The sequence below is a fragment of the Pinus tabuliformis genome, chromosome 8 (genome assembly GCF_031772625.1).
Source record: "Pinus tabuliformis cultivar Carrire ecotype Pingquan chromosome 8, CPIR1, whole genome shotgun sequence".
Lineage (NCBI taxonomy): Eukaryota > Viridiplantae > Streptophyta > Pinopsida > Pinales > Pinaceae > Pinus > Pinus tabuliformis.
Window position 1 is genome coordinate 1482883088 of NC_142294.1, and position 22835 is coordinate 1482905922.

The 22835-nt window shown below is 36.7% G+C and overlaps 3 protein-coding genes across 3 annotated transcripts; all 3 read left to right on the forward strand.

Moving 5' to 3' along the window:
* Positions 1-6613: 6613 nt before the first annotated feature.
* LOC149241424 (uncharacterized) lies at positions 6614-11928 on the forward strand. Its single transcript, XM_089370540.1, has 5 exons — positions 6614-8014; positions 8135-8484; positions 8887-9058; positions 9512-11043; positions 11718-11928. Exons 1-5 carry the CDS (start codon positions 6614-6616, stop codon positions 11926-11928), a joined length of 3666 nt encoding a protein of 1221 aa, XP_089226666.1.
* A 1134-nt stretch (positions 11929-13062) lies between these two features.
* LOC149241425 (uncharacterized) lies at positions 13063-13885 on the forward strand. Its single transcript, XM_089367518.1, has one exon. The coding sequence runs from the start codon at positions 13279-13281 to the stop codon at positions 13471-13473; it is 195 nt and encodes a 64-aa protein (XP_089223644.1). The 5' UTR covers positions 13063-13278; the 3' UTR covers positions 13474-13885.
* A 7548-nt stretch (positions 13886-21433) lies between these two features.
* Positions 21434-22484, forward strand: LOC149241426 (uncharacterized). The gene has a single exon (XM_089367519.1). It carries the CDS (start codon positions 21825-21827, stop codon positions 22017-22019), a length of 195 nt encoding a protein of 64 aa, XP_089223645.1. The 5' UTR covers positions 21434-21824; the 3' UTR covers positions 22020-22484.
* Positions 22485-22835: the final 351 nt, after the last annotated feature.

Genomic DNA, 22835 nt, shown 5'->3' on the forward strand with positions numbered 1-22835 from the left:
TATATATATATATATATATATATATATATATATATATACGAGATTGCTGAGAAGAGGGGAAGGTGAGATACTTTGGTTTGGGTATTTTTTAAAACAATTATTATACCTTAATGTGAGTAAAATTGTTACTAGAGACTGAATTATTTTGGTCTATAATTGGGTGATTTAATTTGAATTTAGTTTAAAAATATTCAAGGAAAGTTCTTGATTAACGTTGGGGGTATATTGTGGTTGTGTTATTGCGACGATGTCATCTCATCCATGCCTAAAATTGATCGTCATGAGCTGTAGTAGTTTTGGAAGCCTGAGAATATTTTCCTTGCAACAAACTCCTCCGTGTGAGAAATACAAGTGATTCGACAATGATGTGGGAAATGATATGCAGAACGATGTTTTCATATCATTCCCAAGAAAGTGTGACTAGATATTTTCCTTGATGCCAGCGAATATGAAGGTGAAATGCAAGGAGGATAAAAATACGTTTTGGAGTGTGAGCTAATATGTTACAGAATTTTCCTAATACATATTTCATTCCATTTCTTCCTGATTCATATTTAACAAAGAGTTAGGCAGAAATTTTGAGGTAGAGTTGTATGGAAAAGGGAAAGAAAGAAAGTTGTTGGGAAAGTTAAATTTCAGATAGTAATGTTCAAATCAAGGAATAGGGGTTTTATACACTTCTAATTGTTCAAAATATTTTATAGATGATTTTTTTTAAGTGATGTAATAGAAGATTTTGATAGTGAAAAGGAAATTTATTTTCTGTATTGATTCCTTTTTGTAATAATAAGTTTTGTTAGACCTATGAGGTATTGATTAGTTGGTTTGAGCGGGATTTAGTCACAATTAAGTCTTATGTTTAAGTGTTATGGAGAGAGGTTCAAGATAGAAACCACTTTTAAAAGAATTAAACTATTTCAAAAACTAGATTAAATTTCCGATAATTCTGATAAGAACATCCCATTATGAAAGAATCCTAATTTTATAAAAAAAAAATAAACCCAAACAAGATAAACTCAATCTAATAAAAAAAATATTAAAAATTGTTAAACAAAAATAACTTAGTCAGATAATTTCGTTATTAATATCCTTCTATTTTTATATTTAGTACAATCACATTTTCTCTCTTTAATAACAAGTTTCGTTCTAAAGATTAGACCTACACACTTTTGTTATTGGTATTTGGATTTTTTCATTTGTATATGCACACTTTTTGTATTGGTATGTGGACTTTGTAAATTTTATATTTACTATAACTACATTTTTATCATGTTTTTATATAAATTGTTTTCAATATGAAAAATTAAATATATCATCTTAAATCAATCTCTATCATTATGAAGCACTATGGTGATAACACGTTTTACTTAACTTGTAACCGTATTTGAAATGCATATATTTAAGTTTTAATTTTAAGTTGTTACAGCCATATATATATAAGAACAACCATACATTTTTAATGTACCGCATAGTTAAAGTATATAGCGGACATCCCTACAAAATTTAACATAGAAAAACCTTCGATTTATATCATTTACATGATAATGTCATATATTATAAGGCTACACAAAATTACTTGATTCTTAAGTGACTGCAACCAAAGTTACTTTTTTTTCTGGTTTTTTAAATGATAAACCAAAATGCTATTCTTTAGTAGTAATTTTGATACCATTGGAAACTCAATTATACTTTCCAAGGGGTTCACTAAGATATACACCATACTAATATTGATGTGTGTAATGTTTTTTCAAATTTTTAAATTCTTTAGTAGATAATTTTGATATTATTGGAAAACTCAATTTATACCTTCTGCTTGTTCTTAAGGGGTTGACTAATCTATACAAGGTACTAATTTTGATGTGCATAAAGTTTTTTCAATCATTCAAATATTGTGAATATAGTTATTTGGTTGTCACATTATTGTTTCGTATGTTTGGTGTATAATTATTTTTATGTTTTCATTGAGTAAGAATGATTTCATAATTTAGTCTTCAATATTTTTAATGTACTACAAATGGTAATTTGAATTTTGGTTTTAGTATATTATTTTATTAATAATTTAGTATATATTAATAAAGTGTTATAGGATGATTTTTAATTAAGTAATTAAAATTAGCTAAATTTATTTAGGTTTTATGTTAAAAATCAATTTATAGGATAATTACTAAGTCTATTTAATTAAATGATTAAAGTTAGCTAAATTTATCTAGGTTTTATGTTAAAAATCAATTTGAATCAAGTTAACGCACACCTTATTCAACCTTATTCTAGGATTGGAGGGATCAATTAACTTCAACGATAATGTCTAAAGTCAATTATTATGTATACCTCATTCAAATCATTTGATGATTAAAACACATAAATATGTGTTGTTACACTTGTAAACGGTTTCATAAGTTAGGCAAGTTTCGACCAAACTTGTCATTGTACTTCTTGTGAGAACGAGCTTAGTACAATGGTTTTCATGACTTAAGTTACAAAAAAAATGACAACATTTTAATTCTTGTCATTTATTGTAATTCATTCTTTTGTATCGATGATTGATGTATAATCGAAAAACTTTGGAATTGTGGTTTGTGACTTTACTTATATTGTTCATTGTTACCTATATATTATACTAATTTATCGTTCTTTCAATGTGTTTATCTTACACCTAATTGCTTAAGTAGACAATTTTCTTGCCACCTTTGTGACACTCGTTTGAATTGAACAAGCACTTAATCACTTCTACACTTCTAGCAATATAGTCTTGAACTTCTATAAAGTTGATTGTTTATAATAGTAAACATTTTGTCATGTTAATCCATCACTAGATAGGCATTAAAGGAAGAAAAGGTTAATAACCCTCATATCTCATCTTTTCTCAACTCTGTTTACTTTATGCACCAGCCCAAATAATCCTAAAAAATACATAAAATTTTCATTAGACATCACCTAATTGTGTGGAAAAGCACTTCCTACAACCTAGTATAAAGGAGATGTGTAATTCTTCCTTGCCTAACATGGAGTTAACATGTGGCAATTAATATAGAGTTCACAAGTGACATGTTAAGAATTGTTGTATTAACTATCAATTTATTGCACTAAAAGGGATAAAAATTAGAGAAATGTTTGTACCTATTGCCGTTTGATCCCTCTGGAAACACGGTGGTTGGTTAAACATTTTATGATGTGTTACTTAGTTTGAGGGTGCCATGTAATTCCTTTTATTGTCAACATAAAGTTGATATATGACATATTAAGTACATCTGATCTCTAAACCTATGATACATAAAGATCAAAATTTGAAAAAAAATTACACATATCTCACTTGAACTATAATAATTGAAATAAATTAAAACTATCATAAAATATATAATTTAAACTATATTAAATCATTATAATTAATTTAAATTTTTAATTATATTTTTTTTACCCAAAAAATTCTACTAATTTTTTCGTATACTAAATCTTATCTTACTTTTAGTTTATTTATCTAAACTAATAAAATAACAAAAACCAAACATATAATAATCTTTAAATTTTATATTTTACAAATTAATTTTAATCATCCCAAAAACACAAAATTCTCTTTCACCGTTAGCTGATACAAAAATCAGTTAAAATCAAAATCCAAAATCTTGAATTTTTAATCATCACATTAGTATCCATATTATCCATTTTCTTATTCAATCCATTTCCAAAGTGTGAACTGTGATCCACTATCTTTTGTTTCTATTCAAAATCCAAAATCTTGAAATCTTAATCACCCGATTTAGTATCCATATTATCCATTTTCTTATTCAATCCCTTTCCAAAGCCTGAACTGTGATCCACTGTCTTTTTTTCTTTCAATCAAAATCCTTAAAATCGCACTGTGCATATATATATATATATAAAATATGTGCGGTGGCCCACAAAACAAATTATATAGAATAATTTGCGCAGCAGCGACCGACCTTACATCCGTACTGGCCCACAAAACAAATTATATAGGATATGCATTCATCTGCCGCCATGGCAGCTGGTTTCATTTCTCTAAATTTAACAGCGTGTTTGTTTCAATTATTATTTTATTAATCATTAATATAATTGACTGGTACAAAAATCAACTAAAATCAAAATCTTGAATTCTTAATCACCGGATTTACTATCAATATTATCCATTTTCTTATTCAATCGCTTTCCATAGTGTGAACTGTGATCCACTATCTTTTCTTTGCATTTTATGCATTAATGCCGGTGCATTTTATTGTTAAATAGCATTACATATCCCCTCATCGTTTATTTTAGCTTTACCAATATCGTCGGGGTCTCCATCCATCGGGAGTCCAACTTTTAAATCGCTCAGCTGGAGAATGATACGATACAGCCACTCTACAAGTCTGAAAGCAATGTAGATAGACCACCATGACTTTGGACATAAATCCAACTCATCTGGACAACACCAGCGAAAGACCTTAAATTTGTACTGGCCCACAAAATATATATATAAATAGAATGTGCACTAATGTCATCAGTGCAGCCGCCATGGCAACTGGTTCTGAAAACGGGCCCCCCATTTTCAATAACCTTCGCAAAACCTAAATTTGGAAAACAAACACTGTTTGGCACGGGGCAACTAAGTTTTTGGTCACTGCTCCAGTATAAATTAATCACGATAGACCCATGATTTTAAATAAGCGAGAACGGTGTCGAGTGAAATATTTTTTCGCAGGAGGAGCATATATATATATATATATATATGAGTGATGCAGGAGCATCCAGCTCCGAGGAGACAGAAGATCGATGACTGACACACGATGAAACAGGACACGACTCCAAGAGTGGTTGGACAGGTCATCAAAGGAAAAACTGGTTGTTGTCTTTTGTTAATTATGGTTCATTTCTTTTTTTTTTTTTTTTTTTTTTTCAGAACAAGTAAGTTACTGGTTGTTAAATTAGGAAACTAAAAACTGTTTAGTTAACCTTTTATTTAAAGAAGCAAATGACAGTTACAGAATAGACAGTTATATTCCAAGTAGTTTAAAAATGAAAAGGACGAATGTAACAAGGACTTTTTTTTTGGTTCACCTCATAACGAAATAAGAAGAAACAGCAAGACAATATTCCAAACCCTCTGTAACAGAAACATTGGTTTCTTTTCTGAGATAATCTACTGTTAATTATCTTTTCCATATTGTACATCTAAGCATTACTGAGCATTTGTTGTTTTTAGAAATGAATTGAGATAGAACGAAATTTTTATACTGTAACTAGGAATTCTGGAGCGTTACAGGCATCGAGTCAAAACCATAATCTATATTATCAGAACTAACACGCAGGCAAGGCAGCGTAAGGCGGTCAAGCTTAACAGCATATGCATACAAAGTATTACAAGAATAAAGAACGACACAGGCATCGAAGCAAGCCCAGGTTGCGGCCGTAACAGAACAGAACCCGCAAGCAAATACAAGGAGCAACACGGCCGTTCACAAATCAAATACAACAGCTATTAAAGAGAGGTAACAGTTCAAACCACACTGATTCCATTAATAGAGCATTTCATAAGTCTTTATATACAAACAGTTCGACAAATAACACAGAACCATATATTAAACCCGGCACCGCCGTAACAATACAAGTTCCAAAACCTTGTGCATAGAGGTCATATAATGACACAAAGGGACGAAACCCAGAGACTGTAAACGCCAACAAAGGGGCCCGGCTAACCCTACAGAACTTAAGCAACAGAAAACTACAGCTAAATCCACATTGTACAAACTATAGAAATGCTGGAGCAGGAGTAAACCCTACCCGGTTACAAAGGGTACCAGGGTTGGAAGAAATCGAAGACTGCAAACTTGAAACCCTCGTGAGCAGGTCTCCTAGTCAACCTGCACAGAAAAACAATTTGAGTTAGTCCGTTTACCAACCAGAACCAATATCAATCTAAGAGAACGAAAGAGCAGCAAGGTGCGAGTGGAAAGGAACTGCGAACTTACCCAAGGGTCGACGGAGATTGCTGAGACAGAACCCAGTTCCACAAGCTGAGAATGCACAAAAACCTGTAAGTGTCGACAACAGGTGACAGAGAAGGGTAAAACATAGCACGAGAGCTTACCTCGAGGGCAGATAGAGTTCGGAAGAGCGGCAGTTTCGTGGTCGCAAACACCTGTACAGAACTAAAGCTCAGAAGTTGAAAACCAAAAAGACTTCTACACAGAATCCATGAAAATATAAACCACTTACCACAGACTTCCGAACAAAACCATTGAAGACAGCAGCGAAGGTGAAGGATTCGCATTTCAAACAGAACTGTAACCAGTGACGGAGCAAAGGGTTCGTTGGGCTATCGCACAGTGAGCATCGCCACAGCAACGCGGAGAGTGCAACAGTAGAATGACAGAGTGAAAATGAGCTAAGGATAACCCTTTAGGGTTTAACATAGGCGGGAAGTCATTCCAACTGGACGAGCCGGTGACCATACCCAAAAACCGGCAGATAAGTGTTGTAAATGCGCCTCGGATTGGGGGTAGATATTTGTCCGCGCACAAGTGACCACGTGGGACTGAGGTGAGTCACGTGGCTGTGTCCACGTCACCAGGGCTGGGCCATCATAAGTGGTATCAGAGCAGGTTTTGAGTAAAAGAAGATGGAGGTTGGCAGAAGAGGAAGAGGAAGGGGAAGAGGAAGAGTCCGGAGGGTTGCAGAAGAAGGACTCCGTGATGAGATCCGTGTCTTGCGAGAACGTTTAGAAGCAATAGAAACTGGGGGAAGAAGAAACCCAGCAGATAACAGTGATGAAGATGAGGCAGAACCAGAGGAGGAATTAGAGGGGGTGACACCAGAATTTAGACTGTTGAAGTCGGTTTTGCTGTCAAGTCATAAGCCAAAACATGAGTTGTCGACTTATGACGGAAGCCTGTCCGCAGACGTGTTGTTGGATTGGTTAAGTGAAGTCAACAAGTATTTTGAATTTGAGGAAACCAGCGAAGATAAGCAGGTGAAGTTCGCCGCCACCAAGTTGAAAGAACATGCGTCCTTGTGGTGGGACAGCGTTCAGGCGGAACGGAGGAGGCTTAACAAACAGCCTATAAAGAAATGGTCTACAATGGAGGCCAAACTGAAAGAGAAATTCTTACCACAGGATTATCAGATTATGCTGTACAGGCAGGTACAGAACTTGAAGCAGAGGGGAATGACTGTGAAAGAATTTACAGAAGAGTTCTACAAGTTAAATTTGCGAGCAGGATATGTGGAGGACACCCCGGAGAAAACAGCCAGATTTGTGAATGGCTTAAGGGGGGAAATCTTAGATGAAATTGGTATCCTTTCACCCCGGACAATGGAAGAAGCCTATCAGTTTGCACTGAAGGCAGAAGAAAAGATTAACCGGAAGCAGAATGCCAGGAGAGGAGGTGGAACTGGCAGGGGAAAGGGTAAGGTGTTTGGAAGAGGCCGAGGTACAGGTCCAAGTGAAGAAAGCAGCAGCTCTAAATCTGCTGGAGCGACAGAAAAAGACAATAGCACGAGAGGAGGACGACCACCTCAGCGAGGGCGAGGAAATGGTCGGGGCAGGGGAGCTGTCCAGTGCTATCGCTGCCACAAATGGGGGCACAAGTCTTATGAATGTCCTGAAGCTGAACCAGCAGGCGGAAGAGGAACTTATGTTGTTCAGACAGAGGAAGCTGAGACAACACCTCAGGAAGCAGAAAATGCACCGGAGACAGGTGAAGCTTTGGTGTTGAACAAAATGTTGTTGAAGCCAGCAAAGGAGATTGCAGAACCATATCAGCGTAAAGCTTTGTTCCGCACTGTCTGCAAGTCGCGGGGCAAGTGCTGCAAATTGATTATTGATAGTGGGAGTACGGACAATCTTGTGGCGGTGGAGATGGTAGAAAAGTTGGGATTGAAGAAATTAAAGCACCCTACACCCTACAAAGTGTCATGGCTGCAGAAAGGACATCAGCTGTTAGTCGACGAACAATGTGAAGTAGAATTTCAGATTGGTAAGTACAAGGATAAGATCCTTTGTGATGTCATGCCAATGGATGTCTGTCACTTACTGTTGGGACGACCTTGGCAGTTCGATAGAAGTGCAGTTCATGACGGGAAAAAGAATTGCTACAAGTTTGTTAAAGATGGGATTAAGCACACGCTTGTACCCATCAAGGAAGAAAATACAGCAGAGGCAAGTGGAGTGAAGGCATTGCTGTTGGGAGGAAAGGAGTTCGTGAAACAGATTGAGGACAGCGAAATCAATTTTGCTGTCATAAGGAGACCAAAGGCAGTAGTATTACACACACAGCTATCAGATTTACCTGAGGAAGTTCAGCAGTTACTGCAAGAATTTGGGGACATTGTGGTGGATGATCTTCCCAATGAGTTACCACCAAGGAGGGGTATTAGTCATTGTATTGACTTTATACCAGGTGCAAGCTTACCAAATAAGGCTGCTTACCGCATGAGTCCCAAGGATCATGAGGAAATTAGGAAGCAAGTTCAGGAGCTACTTGATAAAGGGTTGATTCGAGAGAGTATGAGCCCTTGTGCAGTACCGACTGTTTTGGCTCCAAAGAAGGGAGGAGAATGGCGAATGTGCACAGACTCCAGAGCCATAAACAAAATTACTGTCAGGTACAGGTTTCCCTTACCGAGGATGGACGATATGATGGATTGTTTGAGTGGGGCAGCCTATTTCTCAAAAATTGACCTGAAGAGTGGATATCACCAGATTCGAATACGAGAAGGCGATGAGTGGAAGACAGCTTTCAAGACAAACGAAGGCTTATATGAGTGGCTGGTGATGCCATTTGGATTGAGTAACGCTCCCAGCACATTCATGCGTTTGATGAATGAGGTATTGAAGGAGTTTAATGGGAAATTCGTGATAGTTTACCTGGATGATATTTTGATTTTTAGCAGGACTAAAGAGGATCATTTCAGGCATTTACAGAGTGTGTTGAGGAAGCTGCAGCAAAACAAGCTGCTGATTAATCTGAAAAAGTGCACCTTTTTTCAGCGAGAACTAGTGTATTTGGGGTTTGTTATTGCAGAAAATGAGCTAAAAATGGATCCGGAAAAGGTGGCAGCTATAGTTAGCTGGCCGTCACCAAAGAGTTTATTTGAAGTCCGGAGTTTCCATGGACTAGCCAGTTTTTACAGGAAATTTATCAGAAATTTCAGCGAGATTTGCGCACCTATGTTGGACACGATCAAGAAGGCAAATCAGCCTTTTCACTGGACTGAAGCGGCAGAAAGTAGTTTTCAAACTTTGAAGAAAAAGATTACTGAAAGACCTATATTGAGACTGCCAGATTTCAACAAACTTTTTCAAGTTCGTTGTGATGCCAGTGGGACAGCCATTGGAGCAGTCCTTAGTCAGGAGGACAGACCGGTCGCTTTCTTCAGTGAAAAGCTAAATGAGAGCAGGCAGAAGTACTCAACCTACGACAAAGAATTTTATGCAATCATACAAGCGTTGAAGCATTGGCGGCATTATCTACTGGGAGATGAGTTTGTTTTGTTTACAGATAATTCTGCCTTGCAGTATATTATGCAACAGCATAAATTGAACCACAAACATGCAGCTTGGGTGGAGTATCTGCAGAATTTTACATTCGTATTAAAGCACATTAGTGGCCAAGCGAATAAGGTGGCAGATGCACTGAGCAGAAGAACATTGCTTCTGCAGGAAAGCACAATGCAAGTTTTGGGTTTTGAGCATTTGAAGGAGTTGTATCAAACTGATACCGAATTTGGGGAGGCATATGAAGCCTGTCAAAACCCTTTGTTAAGGAATGATAGCATGTGGCTAGATTATAATCTGCAGGAAGGACTGCTGTTTAAAGGAGGACAACTGTGTATACCCAACTGTTCTATGCGGGAAAATATAATACAGGAGAAGCACAGTGGAGGACTGGCTGGACACTTTGGTATCGACAAGACGGTTGCTCAAGTACATCACTTTTATTTTTGGCCGAAACTGCAACGAGATGTGCAGAGGTACGTGAGCAGATGCAGAGTTTGTCAGCTAGCAAAGGGTCATAGTCAAAACACTGGTCTTTACTCGCCATTGCCGATTCCGAGTCGACCATGGGATTCAGTGAGCATGGACTTCGTTTTGGGTTTACCGAAGACACAACGGGGCTTCGATTCAGTCATGGTTGTAGTTGACCGATTCTCAAAAATGGCACATTTTGTACCTTGCAGGAAAACCAGCGACGCTACCTATATAGCACACCTATTCTTTACTGAAGTCGTTCGGTTACATGGACTCCCGAAATCCATCATCTCTGATCGGGATGTAAAGTTTACTGGTCACTTTTGGAGAACTCTGTGGAAAAAGTTAAATACTCAATTGCAGTTCAGCTCTGCTTATCATCCGCAGACTGATGGTCAGACGGAAGTCGTGAACAAAAGCCTAGGGAACTTACTTCGCAGTTTGACAGGAGGAAATTCCCGGACATGGGACCGTGTACTTGCTCAAGCAGAATTCGCGTACAACGATTCACCTAACCGCAGCACCGGTTACAGTCCGTTCCAGATTTTGTACGGCATGCATCTGCGAGGAGTGCATGAATTACGGGATTTGGGGAAACTCGAGAAACGGAGCGCTGATGGGGAAGAATTCGCTCAAGCAATGAGCAATTTACACGAACAAGTCAAACTGAAATTGCAGGACAGCAGTCAGAAATACAAGCAGCGAGCTGACACAAAGCGTCGGGAAGTTCAGTTTAATGTTGGGGATGAAGTCCTTGCGTATTTACGTAAGGAGAGGTTCCCGAAGCGGGAGTACAACAAGCTAAAATCCAAGAAGATTGGCCCCTGCAAAATCATTCGCAAATTTTCTGCGAACGCTTACGAAATACAGTTGCCACCCGAGATTGGAATTTCTCCCATTTTTAACGTGGCAGATCTGTTTCCCTATGTCGCCAACTCAGAGAATGATACAGCAACTACAGTGCCACAGAAAGACAGCTATGAGGAAGATTCTTGGACAAGACAATTACCAAAGGCACCACCCCTTGAGATCGAAGGAATTCTGGATACACAGGTAGCTAGACGCACGCGCAGGAAAGAGTATCTGCGATATTTGGTCAAGTGGCGGAACCGTCCAATAGAGGACAGTTCTTGGCTCAACGCAGCGCAGATAACTAAAGCGGGCTATTCTGTTGACGACCTCATGGAACGGAGCCATGACTTTTTGCCACCCCGGGAGCCTGATGCAGGAGCATCCAGCTCCGAGGAGACAGAAGATCGATGACTGACACACGATGAAACAGGACACGACTCCAAGAGTGGTTGGACAGGTCATCAAAGGAAAAACTGGTTGTTGTCTTTTGTTAATTATGGTTCATTTTTTTTTTTTTTTTTTTTTTTTTCAGAACAAGTTAAGTTACTGGTTGTTAAATTAGGAAACCAAAAACTGTTTAGTTAACCTTTTGTTTAAAGAAGCAAATGACAGTTACAGAATTTAGTTTGTAGACAGTTATATTCCAAGTAGTTTAAAAATGAAAAGGACGAATGTAACAAGAACTTTTTGGTTCACCTCATAACGAAATAAGAAGAAACAGCAAGACAATATTCCAAACCCTCTGTAACAGAAACATTGGTTTCTTTTCTGAGATAATCTACTGTTAATTATCTTTTCCATATTGTACATCTAAGCATTACTGAGCATTTGTTGTTTTTAGAAATGAATTGAGATAGAACGAAATTTTTATACTGTAACTAGGAATTCTGGAGCGTTACAGGCATCGAGTCAAAACCATAATCTATATTATCAGAACTAACACGCAGGCAAGGCAGCGTAAGGCGGTCATACTTAACAGTATATGCATGCAGAGTATTACAAGAATAAAGAACGACACAGGCATCAAAGCAAGCCCAGGTTGCAGTCGTAACAGCACAGAACCCGCAAGCCAAATACAAGGAGCAACACGGCCATTCACAAATCAAATATAACAGCTATTAAAGAAGAGGTAACAGTTCAAACCATACTGTTTCTATTAATAGAGCATTTCATAAGTCTTTACATACAGAAAGTTCGACAAATAACACAGAACCATGTATTAAACCCGGCACCGCCGTAACAATACAAGTTCCAAAACCTTGTTGCATTGAGACCGTATAATGACGCAAAGGGACAAAACCCAGAGACTGTAAACGCCGGCAAAGGGGCACGGCTAACCCTATAGAACTTAAGCAACAGAAAACTACAGCTAACTCCACATTGAACAAACTATAGAAATGCTGGAGCAGGAGTAAACCCTACCCGGTTACAAAGGGTACCAGGGTTGGAGAAAATCGAAGACTGCAAGCTTGAAACCCTCGTGAGCAGGTCTCCTAGCCAACCTGCACAGAACAACAATTTGATTTAGTGCGTTTACCAACCAGAACCAACATCAAATTAAGAGAAGGAAAGGGCAGCAAGGTGCGAGTGGAAAGGAATTGCGAACTTACCCAAGGGTCGACGGAGATTGCTGAGACAGAGACCAGTTCCACAAGCTGAAATGCACAAAAACCTGTAAGTGTCGACAACAGGTGACAGAGAAGGGTAAAACATAGCACGAGAGCTTACCTCGAGGCCAGGTAGAGTTCGGAAGAGTGACAGTCTCGTGGTTGCAAACACCTGCACAGAACTAAAGCTCAGAAGTTGAAAACCAAAAGGACTTCTTCACAGAACCCATGAGAATATAAACCACTTACCACAGACTTCCGAACAAAACCATTGAAGACAGCGGTGAAGGTGAAGGATTCGCATCTCAAACAGAACTATAACCAGTGACGGAGCAAAGGGTTCGTTGGGTTAACGCACAGTGAGCATCGCCACAGCAACGCGGAGAGTGTAACAGTAGAAAGACAGAGTGAAAATGAGCTGAGGATAACCCTTTAGGGTTTAACATAGGCGGGAAGTCATTCCAACTGGACGAGCCGGTGACCTTACCCAAAAACCGGCAGATAAGTGTTGTAAATGCGCCTCGGATTGGGGTAGATATTTGTCCGCGCACAAGTGACCAAGTGGGACTGAGGTGAGTCACGTGGCTGTGTCCACGTCACCAGGGCTGGGCCATCAATGAGCGCTGAGCAGAAGGGGAAGTGAGATATTTTGGTTTGGGTATTTCTGGAAACAGTTACAATACTTTTAATGTGAGTAAAACTGTGCTTTGAGACCTAGGTGTCGTCCGAGATTCGGCGATTTAATCTGAACTTGGATTAAAAGTCTTAAATCCAAGTTCTTGATTAACACTGGAGGTGGCTTGTGGTTGTTCTATTGCGACGGTGTCATCTCTTCCGCGCCTGAAACAGATCGTCATGAGCTCCAGGAGTTCCAGGAACCAGAGGAGATTTTCCACGCGACGAACTCCTCCGTGGGAGAAATACGAGCGATTCGACAGCGATGACGAAAATGAAATGCAGAACGATGTTTTCAATATGTTGCCCATCAAAGTGCCACTGGATATTTTCGCTGAAGCCAGCGATTATGAAGATGAAATGCAAGGAGGATAAAAGTTAGCTTTACGGTGTAAGGTAATTTTGTAGGCATTTTTCCCTTCCCGGTTCGTATTTTAACGAGAATTAGGCAGAAATTTCGAGGTAGAGTTTGGAATAAGGAAGAAATTTCAATTTCTTAGGGAATAGGGGAATTTCAATTTCAGATATAACTAAAGTTGGCAATAGGGAAAATTCAATATGAAATAGAGTTGTATCATACCTAGGTGTGAAACAGCGGTTTTATCCATTTCCGAGTATACTTGAATTGATGTAAAAAAATTATCAAAATTTTGGTGGGATAATTTCTTTAAATTGCTGTAACACAAAATTTTGATTATAGTAATCTCTTGTATCGATTCTCGTCTGTCATGATATGTTTTGTAGGACAGGGAAGATGTTATAAGATAGGGTATATCTATTTTTGCTATTTTTGCTAGGGTATTTGGAACTGACATGTGGTATATATATTTTTGATTTGGATATCTGGAATTAATATTTGGTATATCCACTTTTCTCATTGGAATCTGGACCATAATTTTTGTATTTGGTAAGATCAAATTTATATATAGATTCCATTTCATTTATCTAAATTGAATAGTTTGTTTGTTTTAATTATTATTTTATGAATAGTTAATTAATATAAAATATATTTAGTTTTCAATAGTAAATCAACTGGTGATAACAGTGTAAATAAAGTATTATAGGCCAAGGTGTTCAAGTTCCCCGGAATTTACCTTCACGCAAAAAGAGGATACGTACGCGTGAATATGAGACTAGTGGCTATTCACCGACATAGCCACCCTCGTCTATTTGGATTTTAATTTAAAACTTTTAGAATTATATATATATATTTATTTTCAAATAATTTAAATACAACTAAAACTTATATTTAACATCAACCCAACCCAAAAATTTAATATGTGCAAAACCATCTTTTCTATATCGTTCTCAGGATAATGTGACATTATCATGACATGGCAGAAGGTAGAAAACTCAAGCATGATTGTTACAGCCTATAAAGTTAGAAGGCTATGAAACTCAATCATGATTATTATAACCCCCAAAAAATCCAAGGCAACCACTTTATGCTTAATTGTGTGTCACTTTATGCCTCGTTTAAATCATTTGATAATTTATGCTTTATTTTGTGTCACTTTATGCCTCGTTTAAAGTATTTGACAATTCTAAAATGTATAAATATGTATGGTTGCACTTGAAAATGGTTTGATAGGTTTTGATCAAACTTGTCAATATATTTTTAATGAGTTGGAGCTTAGTATAATGGTTTTTGTGATTTAAGTTATTATTTTTTATAATATTTTAATTTTAATTATTTATTATAACTTAATTTTTTTATTTATAATTAATATATAATTAAATAATTTTAGAAATTATGATTTGTTTTTAGTTAGATTAGTTATTATAATGGATTTATTATATCAATTTATTGTTTATTTAATGTATTGATTTTATACATATTATTTAGGTACATATTTTTCTGGTTAATTATATGTGATATTGGTTTAAGTCTAACAAGCACTTCATTATTTCCACATTTTTATTAGTAATAGAATGGTGAATTTATGTAAAATTGAGTGTTTATAATAAAAACATTTTGTCATGTTAATTCATTATTAACTGGATACTAAAGAAGAAAGGGTCAATAACCCTTATATTTCATTTTTTTCTACTTTGTTTATTTTTATGCACTAACCTAAATGGTCCTAAAAATACATAAAATTTTCTTGAGCCATCACTTAGCTGTAGGGAAAGACACTTTTTAGAGCTTCGTATGAGAAAGATGTGTAATTATTGTTTGTTCAAGATGGGATTGACACGACATTTTAAAAAACTATTAATAACAATTGAACATTTTGATGTTGCCAATTTTATATCAACTTCACTTCTTATTCTATCCATAGTTGCTTTCTACTTCCAAGTATATGTGTAATACATTCATTTCTTAATATGGAATTGACACCATATATATATATATATAAAGAATCACTGTAAATTGAACTAAGAGGAATATCATTATAAATCCATATTATGTTCAAACCTATCTAACTAAAAAGAATCAAATTTTGAGGAAAAAATTGCACCTATAGTTTTCCCTTAAAACATTTCAATAGTGTATTGTTTAGTAGCAACAAGATATATAATTCCTTTCACTATTCACTATCAATACAAAATTGACATATGTCATATTTCATACTTATCATACATCGAAAAAGAATTACAGTTTGATTAAAATTGTATACCTCTAAAGATTTGATCCCTGATAAATCTCAAAGTTAAAATATATATTTCATATTAAACTTCAAACCAATTTCTTTTTATAATAAACCTGATTTTATTTTTAATTTATTTATCTCAACTACTAAAACACCAAAAACCAAAAAACCAATTAACTGTATATATGTTATTTTTTCAACTTTATTTACATTTATATATTGTAGGTTGAAAAAATCATCTTAAAATTTACCCCAAAAAACCAATCGAAATCCTCTTTATCACGTAAGATCCTTAATTCCAAAGAATTTTTGAAGTGCCATCATCTGTTCTTTTCGATCAAAATCCTATTCACGTTTTATTGTTAAATAGCATTTGGCAGATACCAGGTTCTCATCGTTTATATTAGCTTGCGTCGCTGTTCCATACACAATGGAGAAGCCCAATATCCTCGGGGTCTTCATCCATTGGACTTTGAATCGAACCTCTAAATCGCGGTGGAGACCGAGGGTGATATTATACAGTGGTGACCCTATGGTCTGAAAGCAATGTAGACCACCATGACTTTGTACATAAAATCGAACTGAGAACCCCAGCGACCGACCTTAAATTCGTACTAACTCACAAAATAAATTTTATGGAATGTGCAATCGTTTTATCATTGCAGCCGCCATGTCACTCGGTTATTCATAACAGGCTCCCCATTGGCAAGAACCTTCCCAAATTCTGAAGTTGGAAAAATGATTTTGTGGGTACGGACCAACTAACTTCCACATGCAAATAACACCACTACGTTGTGGACAAATACATGGTTATAAATTAATCATGATAGACATATGGTTTTAAATAAAAGAGAACTGTGCCGAGTGGAATATATTTGACAGGAGGAGCCCACAAAACTCTGAATATGGGAGTTTTTGTTGGAAATAATAATCTCAACCACCGCAATAAACAATCGCGTGCTTGTCAAACGTATTTTTGCAAGTTGCGTTTATGTTTGAAGATAGAAGTACCGGAGCCAGGCGCAAATCCAACAAGGAATTTAAAGTATTTAATTTACTTTGGTAAATAGATATAGGCAAGCATTCATTTAATGACTATTTTCCACACTCTACAAACAACTGTGCGATTTTGATTACACTCAACAACAACATCATATTAATTACTTTGCTTTGTAATAAATTAAATGTAAAATTATGTTGAATTAAATATGAATGTAAAAGTCATTTTGTAATAGGTTAGATTTTGATTACACTCAACAACAACATCATATTAATTATCTTGCTTTGTCATAAATTAAATGTACAATTATGTTGAATTAAATATGGATGTAAAAGTCATTTTGTAATAAGTTAGAGAGTAAGAGGTTAGAGAGAAAGAGAGCGCAAGTGTCTGGGGAGAAAATAGTGGAGCAAATTTTGGTGGGTGCGTGACACTGTGTGTTATTCCGCGTAAGTGTAAATCATGTAAATGTATTTTCATGTTTAAGAACTCAATACTAATTTTTAGTGTGTTGCTTCAAACCTACTTTGTTTTTTTTGCAGTGAGTGAATATTATTCATTAAGTTTCTCAAATAGCTCCACAGTGAGCGAAGGTAGTTGGGTGAAATCAGCTCCAAGGTCAGCGAAGCTAGCTGAGGGAAAGTAGCTTGGCGAGAGTCATAACTCTTTGCGGCTTCCAAAGATTAAATTTTCTAAATATTTCTATCATGGTAGGGGTTAAATATTGTTAGTGTAAAAACAAGTGTTTTTACTAGTTGTAGGAATTGTTTCGAGGGCAGATTGTTTTTAACATATTTACCAACAACTAGAAATGGCAACATCAAGCGCAAGCTTGACTAATCCTCAAATACCTCAGTTTAATGACAAAAATTATGATTATTGAACTATTACAATGAAGGCCTTGTTTTCTTCTCAAGACATTTGGGATTTGGTGGAGAATGGTTTTTAAGAACCAAGCATACAATGCCTTATCTCAACAAGAAAAAGATTTGGTAAGGGACAACAGGAAGAAGGTTTCAAAAGACCTCATTTATATTTTCCAAGCAGTTCATGAAAGTATTCTCCCAAGGGTTGCAGCAGCAACGAAGTCCAAACAAGCATGGGACACCCTCCAGAGAGCCTACCACAGCATGGCAAAAGTCAAGACAACAAAGCTGCAAATGTTGAGGAGAGATTTTGAAACACTTTGTGTAAAAGAGTTTGAGAATATAGACTCATTTTTTACACATGTAAGTGGGTTGGTTACTCAAAGCAGGTCTCATGGTGAGACACTTGAGGAAAGAAGAATAGTTGAGAAAGTTTTGAGAAGTTTACTAGGAAAGTTTGAGGCCATTATTGTGGCCATAGAAGAGACAAAGGATCTCTCACAGTTCTCAATAGATGAGCTTAATGCATCACTAATTTCTCATGAACATAGAATGAATAGAGCAGCAAGCTCCTTATTGGAGCATGCCTTCAAGACACAAGTATCATTTGGTCAAGGTTGAGGCAAAAGAAGATCATATGCTAGAGGAAGAGGAAGAAGCCCACACAAAGGTGGAAGAAGCAGCACTTCAAGCTCAAATGGAAGAGGCAGTAATGAAAATCCAAGTCAAGGCCCAAGCCAAAATCAAGCATAAGGTCAGAGGTATGATAAATCTCAAGTTCAATGTCATTACTGTAAGAAGTATGGTCATTATGCAAATGAAAGTAGAAAGAAGAAATATGACATTACTAAAAAACCAAGTGTAAATTTCACAAGAGAAAATCAGAACCATGATAACATGTTTTTAGCTTGTAATGTAGCACAAGAAAAACAGAGTGATATATGGTATCTAGATTCAGGGTGTAGCAACCACATGTCAGGAAACATAGAAATGTTTTTTGATCTAGATGAAAGTGTGAAATTTGAAGTGACATTAGGCACTGCTAGCAAAGTCTCTGTCATGGGAAAATGAAGAGTTAATATTCTAACAAAGAAGGGGGAGAAGAAATGCATCTCAGATGTTTACATTGTCCCCAGTCTGAAACATAATCTCATGAGTGTTGGACAACTCATTTAGAAAGGCTACAATGTCTTCTTCAAAAATGATGTGTGCACAATTTTGGATAGTATTCCAAGTAAACAGATGATTGCAAAGGTTCAGATGACAAACAATAGAATGTTTCCCTTAAAAATAATATCAGATTTGTAGAAAAAAGGTGCACAAGCACAACTATCTATGAACTCACAAGAAGATGGAAAAAAATAGGTAGTTGTCACATAAGTAAACTTTCAAGCAGAAGTAAAAGATGAAAACTGGTTATGGCACTTGAGATTTGGACATCTCAACTTTGGAGGTTTGAAATCGCTGCATAGGAAATGCATGGTGAAGGGATTGCCACTCATAGAAAAACCAGACAACATATGTGAAGGATGTATCTTGGGCAAGCAACATAGAGAGACATTTCCAACAGGAAAGTCAGTGAGCGCAAAGGCACCTTTGGAGATTGTCCACTCAGATTTATGTGGACCAATGCAGACACTATCAATTGGTGGCAGTCACTATGCATTGACCTTCATAGATGACTACACAAGGAAGACATGGGCCTTTCTCCTAAAACAGAAAAGTGAAGTGTTTGAGCACTTTCGCCAATACAAGGCTCTTGTTGAAAAGAAAAGTGGAGACTACATCAAAGTCCTTAGCACTAACAGAGGTGGAGAATACATCTCAAATGACTTCCTTCGACTTTGCAGGGAGCATGGAATTCAAAAGCAATTTACAACAATATATACACCACAGCAAAATTTTGTGGCAGAACGGAAGCATAGGACCATTATGGAGATGGCAAGGAGTATGTTGAAGGCAAAGCATTTGCCAAATGACTATTGGGCTAAAGTTGTATCGTTTGCAACATATATCTTGAATAGATGTCCAACCAAAAGCGTCCAGAACATTGTCCCTGAAAAGGCATAGAGTGGAAGAAAACAAAATGTCACTCACATGAGAGTTTTTGTATGTGTGGTGCAGGCACATGTCCCTGATGAGTTAAGGAAGAAGTTGGACAACAAGGGGGAGAAATGTATATTTGTTGGATACAGTGATGAATCCAATGCATACAAGTTCTACAATCTATCAACCAAGAAGGTTATAATCAACAGAGATGTGTAGTTCATAGAAGAAGAAGCATGGGATGGGGGATGGAAGTTTAGAGAACACAATCAATGTCAAAGCATGTATACCACATGAGGACATAGAGGAATTAACAGCAACAAGTAATTCCTCAACAGTGACTCCCTCTACTCCTATTCAAGCGCAACAAAGTAGGCAGCAAGCAATGCCATCAACAAATAATAGGACAGTTTCACGCAACCAAGCTAGTTCTTCTCCAAGTGCACCGCAAAGCGCAACACCAATTGACATGTCAAGCCCATCTTCAACAAGCACAAGAAGACCAAAATTCAGAAATTTAAATGAAATTTATGAGCAAGATGAAGTTGATAGTAGTGCTGGTCTGAATTCCTTATTTGCATTATTTTGTCATGTAGATGACCTAATTCATTTTGAAGATGCAGTCAAAGAAGAAAAATGGGTTGCGGAAATGGGGGAAGAAATAAAAGCAATAGAAAGGAATAACACATGGGAGTTAGTGAGCCTTCTGAAAGGAAAACATGTTATTGGGGTGAAGTGGGTCTGTAAGACCAAAAGCAACATTGAGGGAAAGATTGAAAAGCATAAAGCAAGGCTAGTTGTCAAAGGACACAAGCAGCAACATAGAAGAGATTACGTGGAAACGTTTGCACCAGTCGCGAGGATGGAGACAGTGCGCGCAGTTGTGGCAATTGCTGCGCAACACAAATAGAGAGTGTATCAAATGGACGTAAAATCAACGTTCTTAAATGGAGTGCTGAAATAAGAAGTGTATGTTCTGCATTATGAGGTAGAAAGCCATAAAGACAAAGTATATCAGGAAAACTCTTTGTGGATTGAAGCAAGCATCGGGCGCATGGTATAGCACGATAGATGCCTAACAATCACCTGCCGCCATTAAGATAGATGCCTAACATTCATCCGTTGCCATGTCAGCGGGTTTCATTTCTCTAAATTTAACGGCGTGTTTGTTTCAAATATTATTTTATTAGTCATTAATATAATTGCTTGATGCAAAAATCAATTAAAATCAAAATCCTGAATTCTTAATGACCAGATTTACTATCAATATTATCCATTTTCTTATTCAATCGCTTTCCATAGTGTGAACTGTGATCCACTATCTTTTCTTTTCAATCAAAATGTCATGCGCATTTTCTTATGAAATTGCATTAATCGCGGTGCATTTTATTGTTAAATAACATTAAAAATCCCCTCATCGTTTATTTTAGCTATACCCATATCGTCGGGGTCTCCATCCATCGGGAGTCCAACTTCTAAATCGCTCAGCTGGAGAATGATACGATACAGCCACTCTACAAGCCTGAAAGCAATGTAGACCACCATGACTTTGGACATAAATCCAACTCATCTGGACAACACCAGCGAAAGACCTTAAATTTGTACTGGCCCACAAAATATATATATAAATAGAATGTGCACTAATGTCATCAGTGCAGCCGCCATGGCAACTGGTTTTGAAAACGGGCCCCCCATTTTCAACAACCTTCGCAAAACCTAAATTTGGAAAACAAACACTGTTTGGCACGGGGCAACTAAGTTTTTGGTCACTGCTCCAGTATAAATTAATCACGATAGACACATGATTTTAAATAAAAGAGAACGGTGTCGAGTGAAATATTTTTTGCAGGAGGAGCCGAGAGAAATCTGAATATCATGTCAATGATATCCTCAGCTAACCCACGCGTACTACTGGTGGGTTACATCAGTGTTAAGAGTTTGATTTGGTGCTAGGCATATATATATATATATATATATATATATGAGCGCTGAGCAGAAGGGGAAGTGAGATATTTTGGTTTGGGTATTTCTGGAAACAGTTACAATACTTTTAATGTGAGTAAAACTGTGCTTTGAGACCTAGGTGTCGTCCGAGATTCGGCGATTTAATCTGAACTTGGATTAAAAGTCTTAAATGCAAGTTCTTGATTAACACTGGAGGTGGCTTGTGGTTCTTCTATTGCGACGGTGTCATCTCTTCCGCGCCTGAAACAGATCGTCATGAGCTCCACGAGTTCCAGGAGCCCTAGGAGATTTTCCACGCGACGAACTCGTTCATGTAGGAATTACGAGCGATTCGACAGCGATGACGAAAATGAAATGCAGAACGATGTTTTCAATATGTTGCCCAGGAAAGTACCACTGGATATTTTCGCTGAGGCCAGCCATTATGAAGATGAAATGCAAGGAGGATAAAAGTTAGCTTTACGGTGTAAGGTAATTTTGTAGGTATTTTTCCCTTCCCGATTCGTATTTTAACCAGAATTAGGCAGAAATTTCGAGGTAGAGTTTGGAATAAGGAAGAAATTTCAATTTCTTAGGGAATAGGGGAATTTCAATTTCAGATATAACTAAAGTTGGCAATAGGGAAAATTCAATATGAAATAGAGTTGTATCATACCTAGGTGTGAAACAACGGTTTTATCCATTTCCGAGTTTACTTGAATTGATTTAAAAAATTTATCAAAATTTTGGTGGGATAATTTCTTTAAATGGCTGTAACACAAAATTTTGATTATAGTATTCTTTTGTATCGATTCTCCTCTGGCATGATATGTTTTGTAGGACAGGGAAGATGTTATAAGATAGGGTATATCTATTTTTGCTACTTTTCCTAGGGTATTTGGAACTGGTATGTGGTATATATATTTTTGATTTGGATATCTGGAATTAATATTTGGTATATCCATTTTTCTTATTGGAATCTGGACCATAATTTTTGTATTTGGTACGATCAAATTTATATATAGATTCCATTTCATTTATCTAAATTGATTAGTGTGTTTGTTTTGATTATTTTTTGATTAATCGTTAATTAATATAAAATATATTTAGTTTTCAATAGTAAATCAACTGGTGATAACAGTGTAAATAAAATATTATATGCCAAGGTGTTCAAATTCACTGGAATTTACCTTCACGCAAAAAGAGGATACGTACGCGTGAATATGAGACTAGTGGCTGATTCAAGATAATTTTATGTTAAATTCACCGACATACCCACCCTCAGCG

Coding starts and splice junctions, on each gene's coding strand:
- LOC149241424 (XM_089370540.1), top strand. CDS start 6,614: ATGGAGGTTGGCAGAAGAGGAAGAGGAAGGGGAAGAGGAAGAGTCCGG. Junction 8,015..8,134: donor GTGATGTCATGCCAATGGAT/GTCTGTCACTTA, acceptor GTACCCATCAAG/GAAGAAAATACAGCAGAGGC. Junction 9,059..9,511: donor CGGAAAAGGTGGCAGCTATA/GTTAGCTGGCCG, acceptor TCTGCCTTGCAG/TATATTATGCAACAGCATAA.
- LOC149241425 (XM_089367518.1), top strand. CDS start 13,279: ATGAGCTCCAGGAGTTCCAGGAACCAGAGGAGATTTTCCACGCGACGA.
- LOC149241426 (XM_089367519.1), top strand. CDS start 21,825: ATGAGCTCCACGAGTTCCAGGAGCCCTAGGAGATTTTCCACGCGACGA.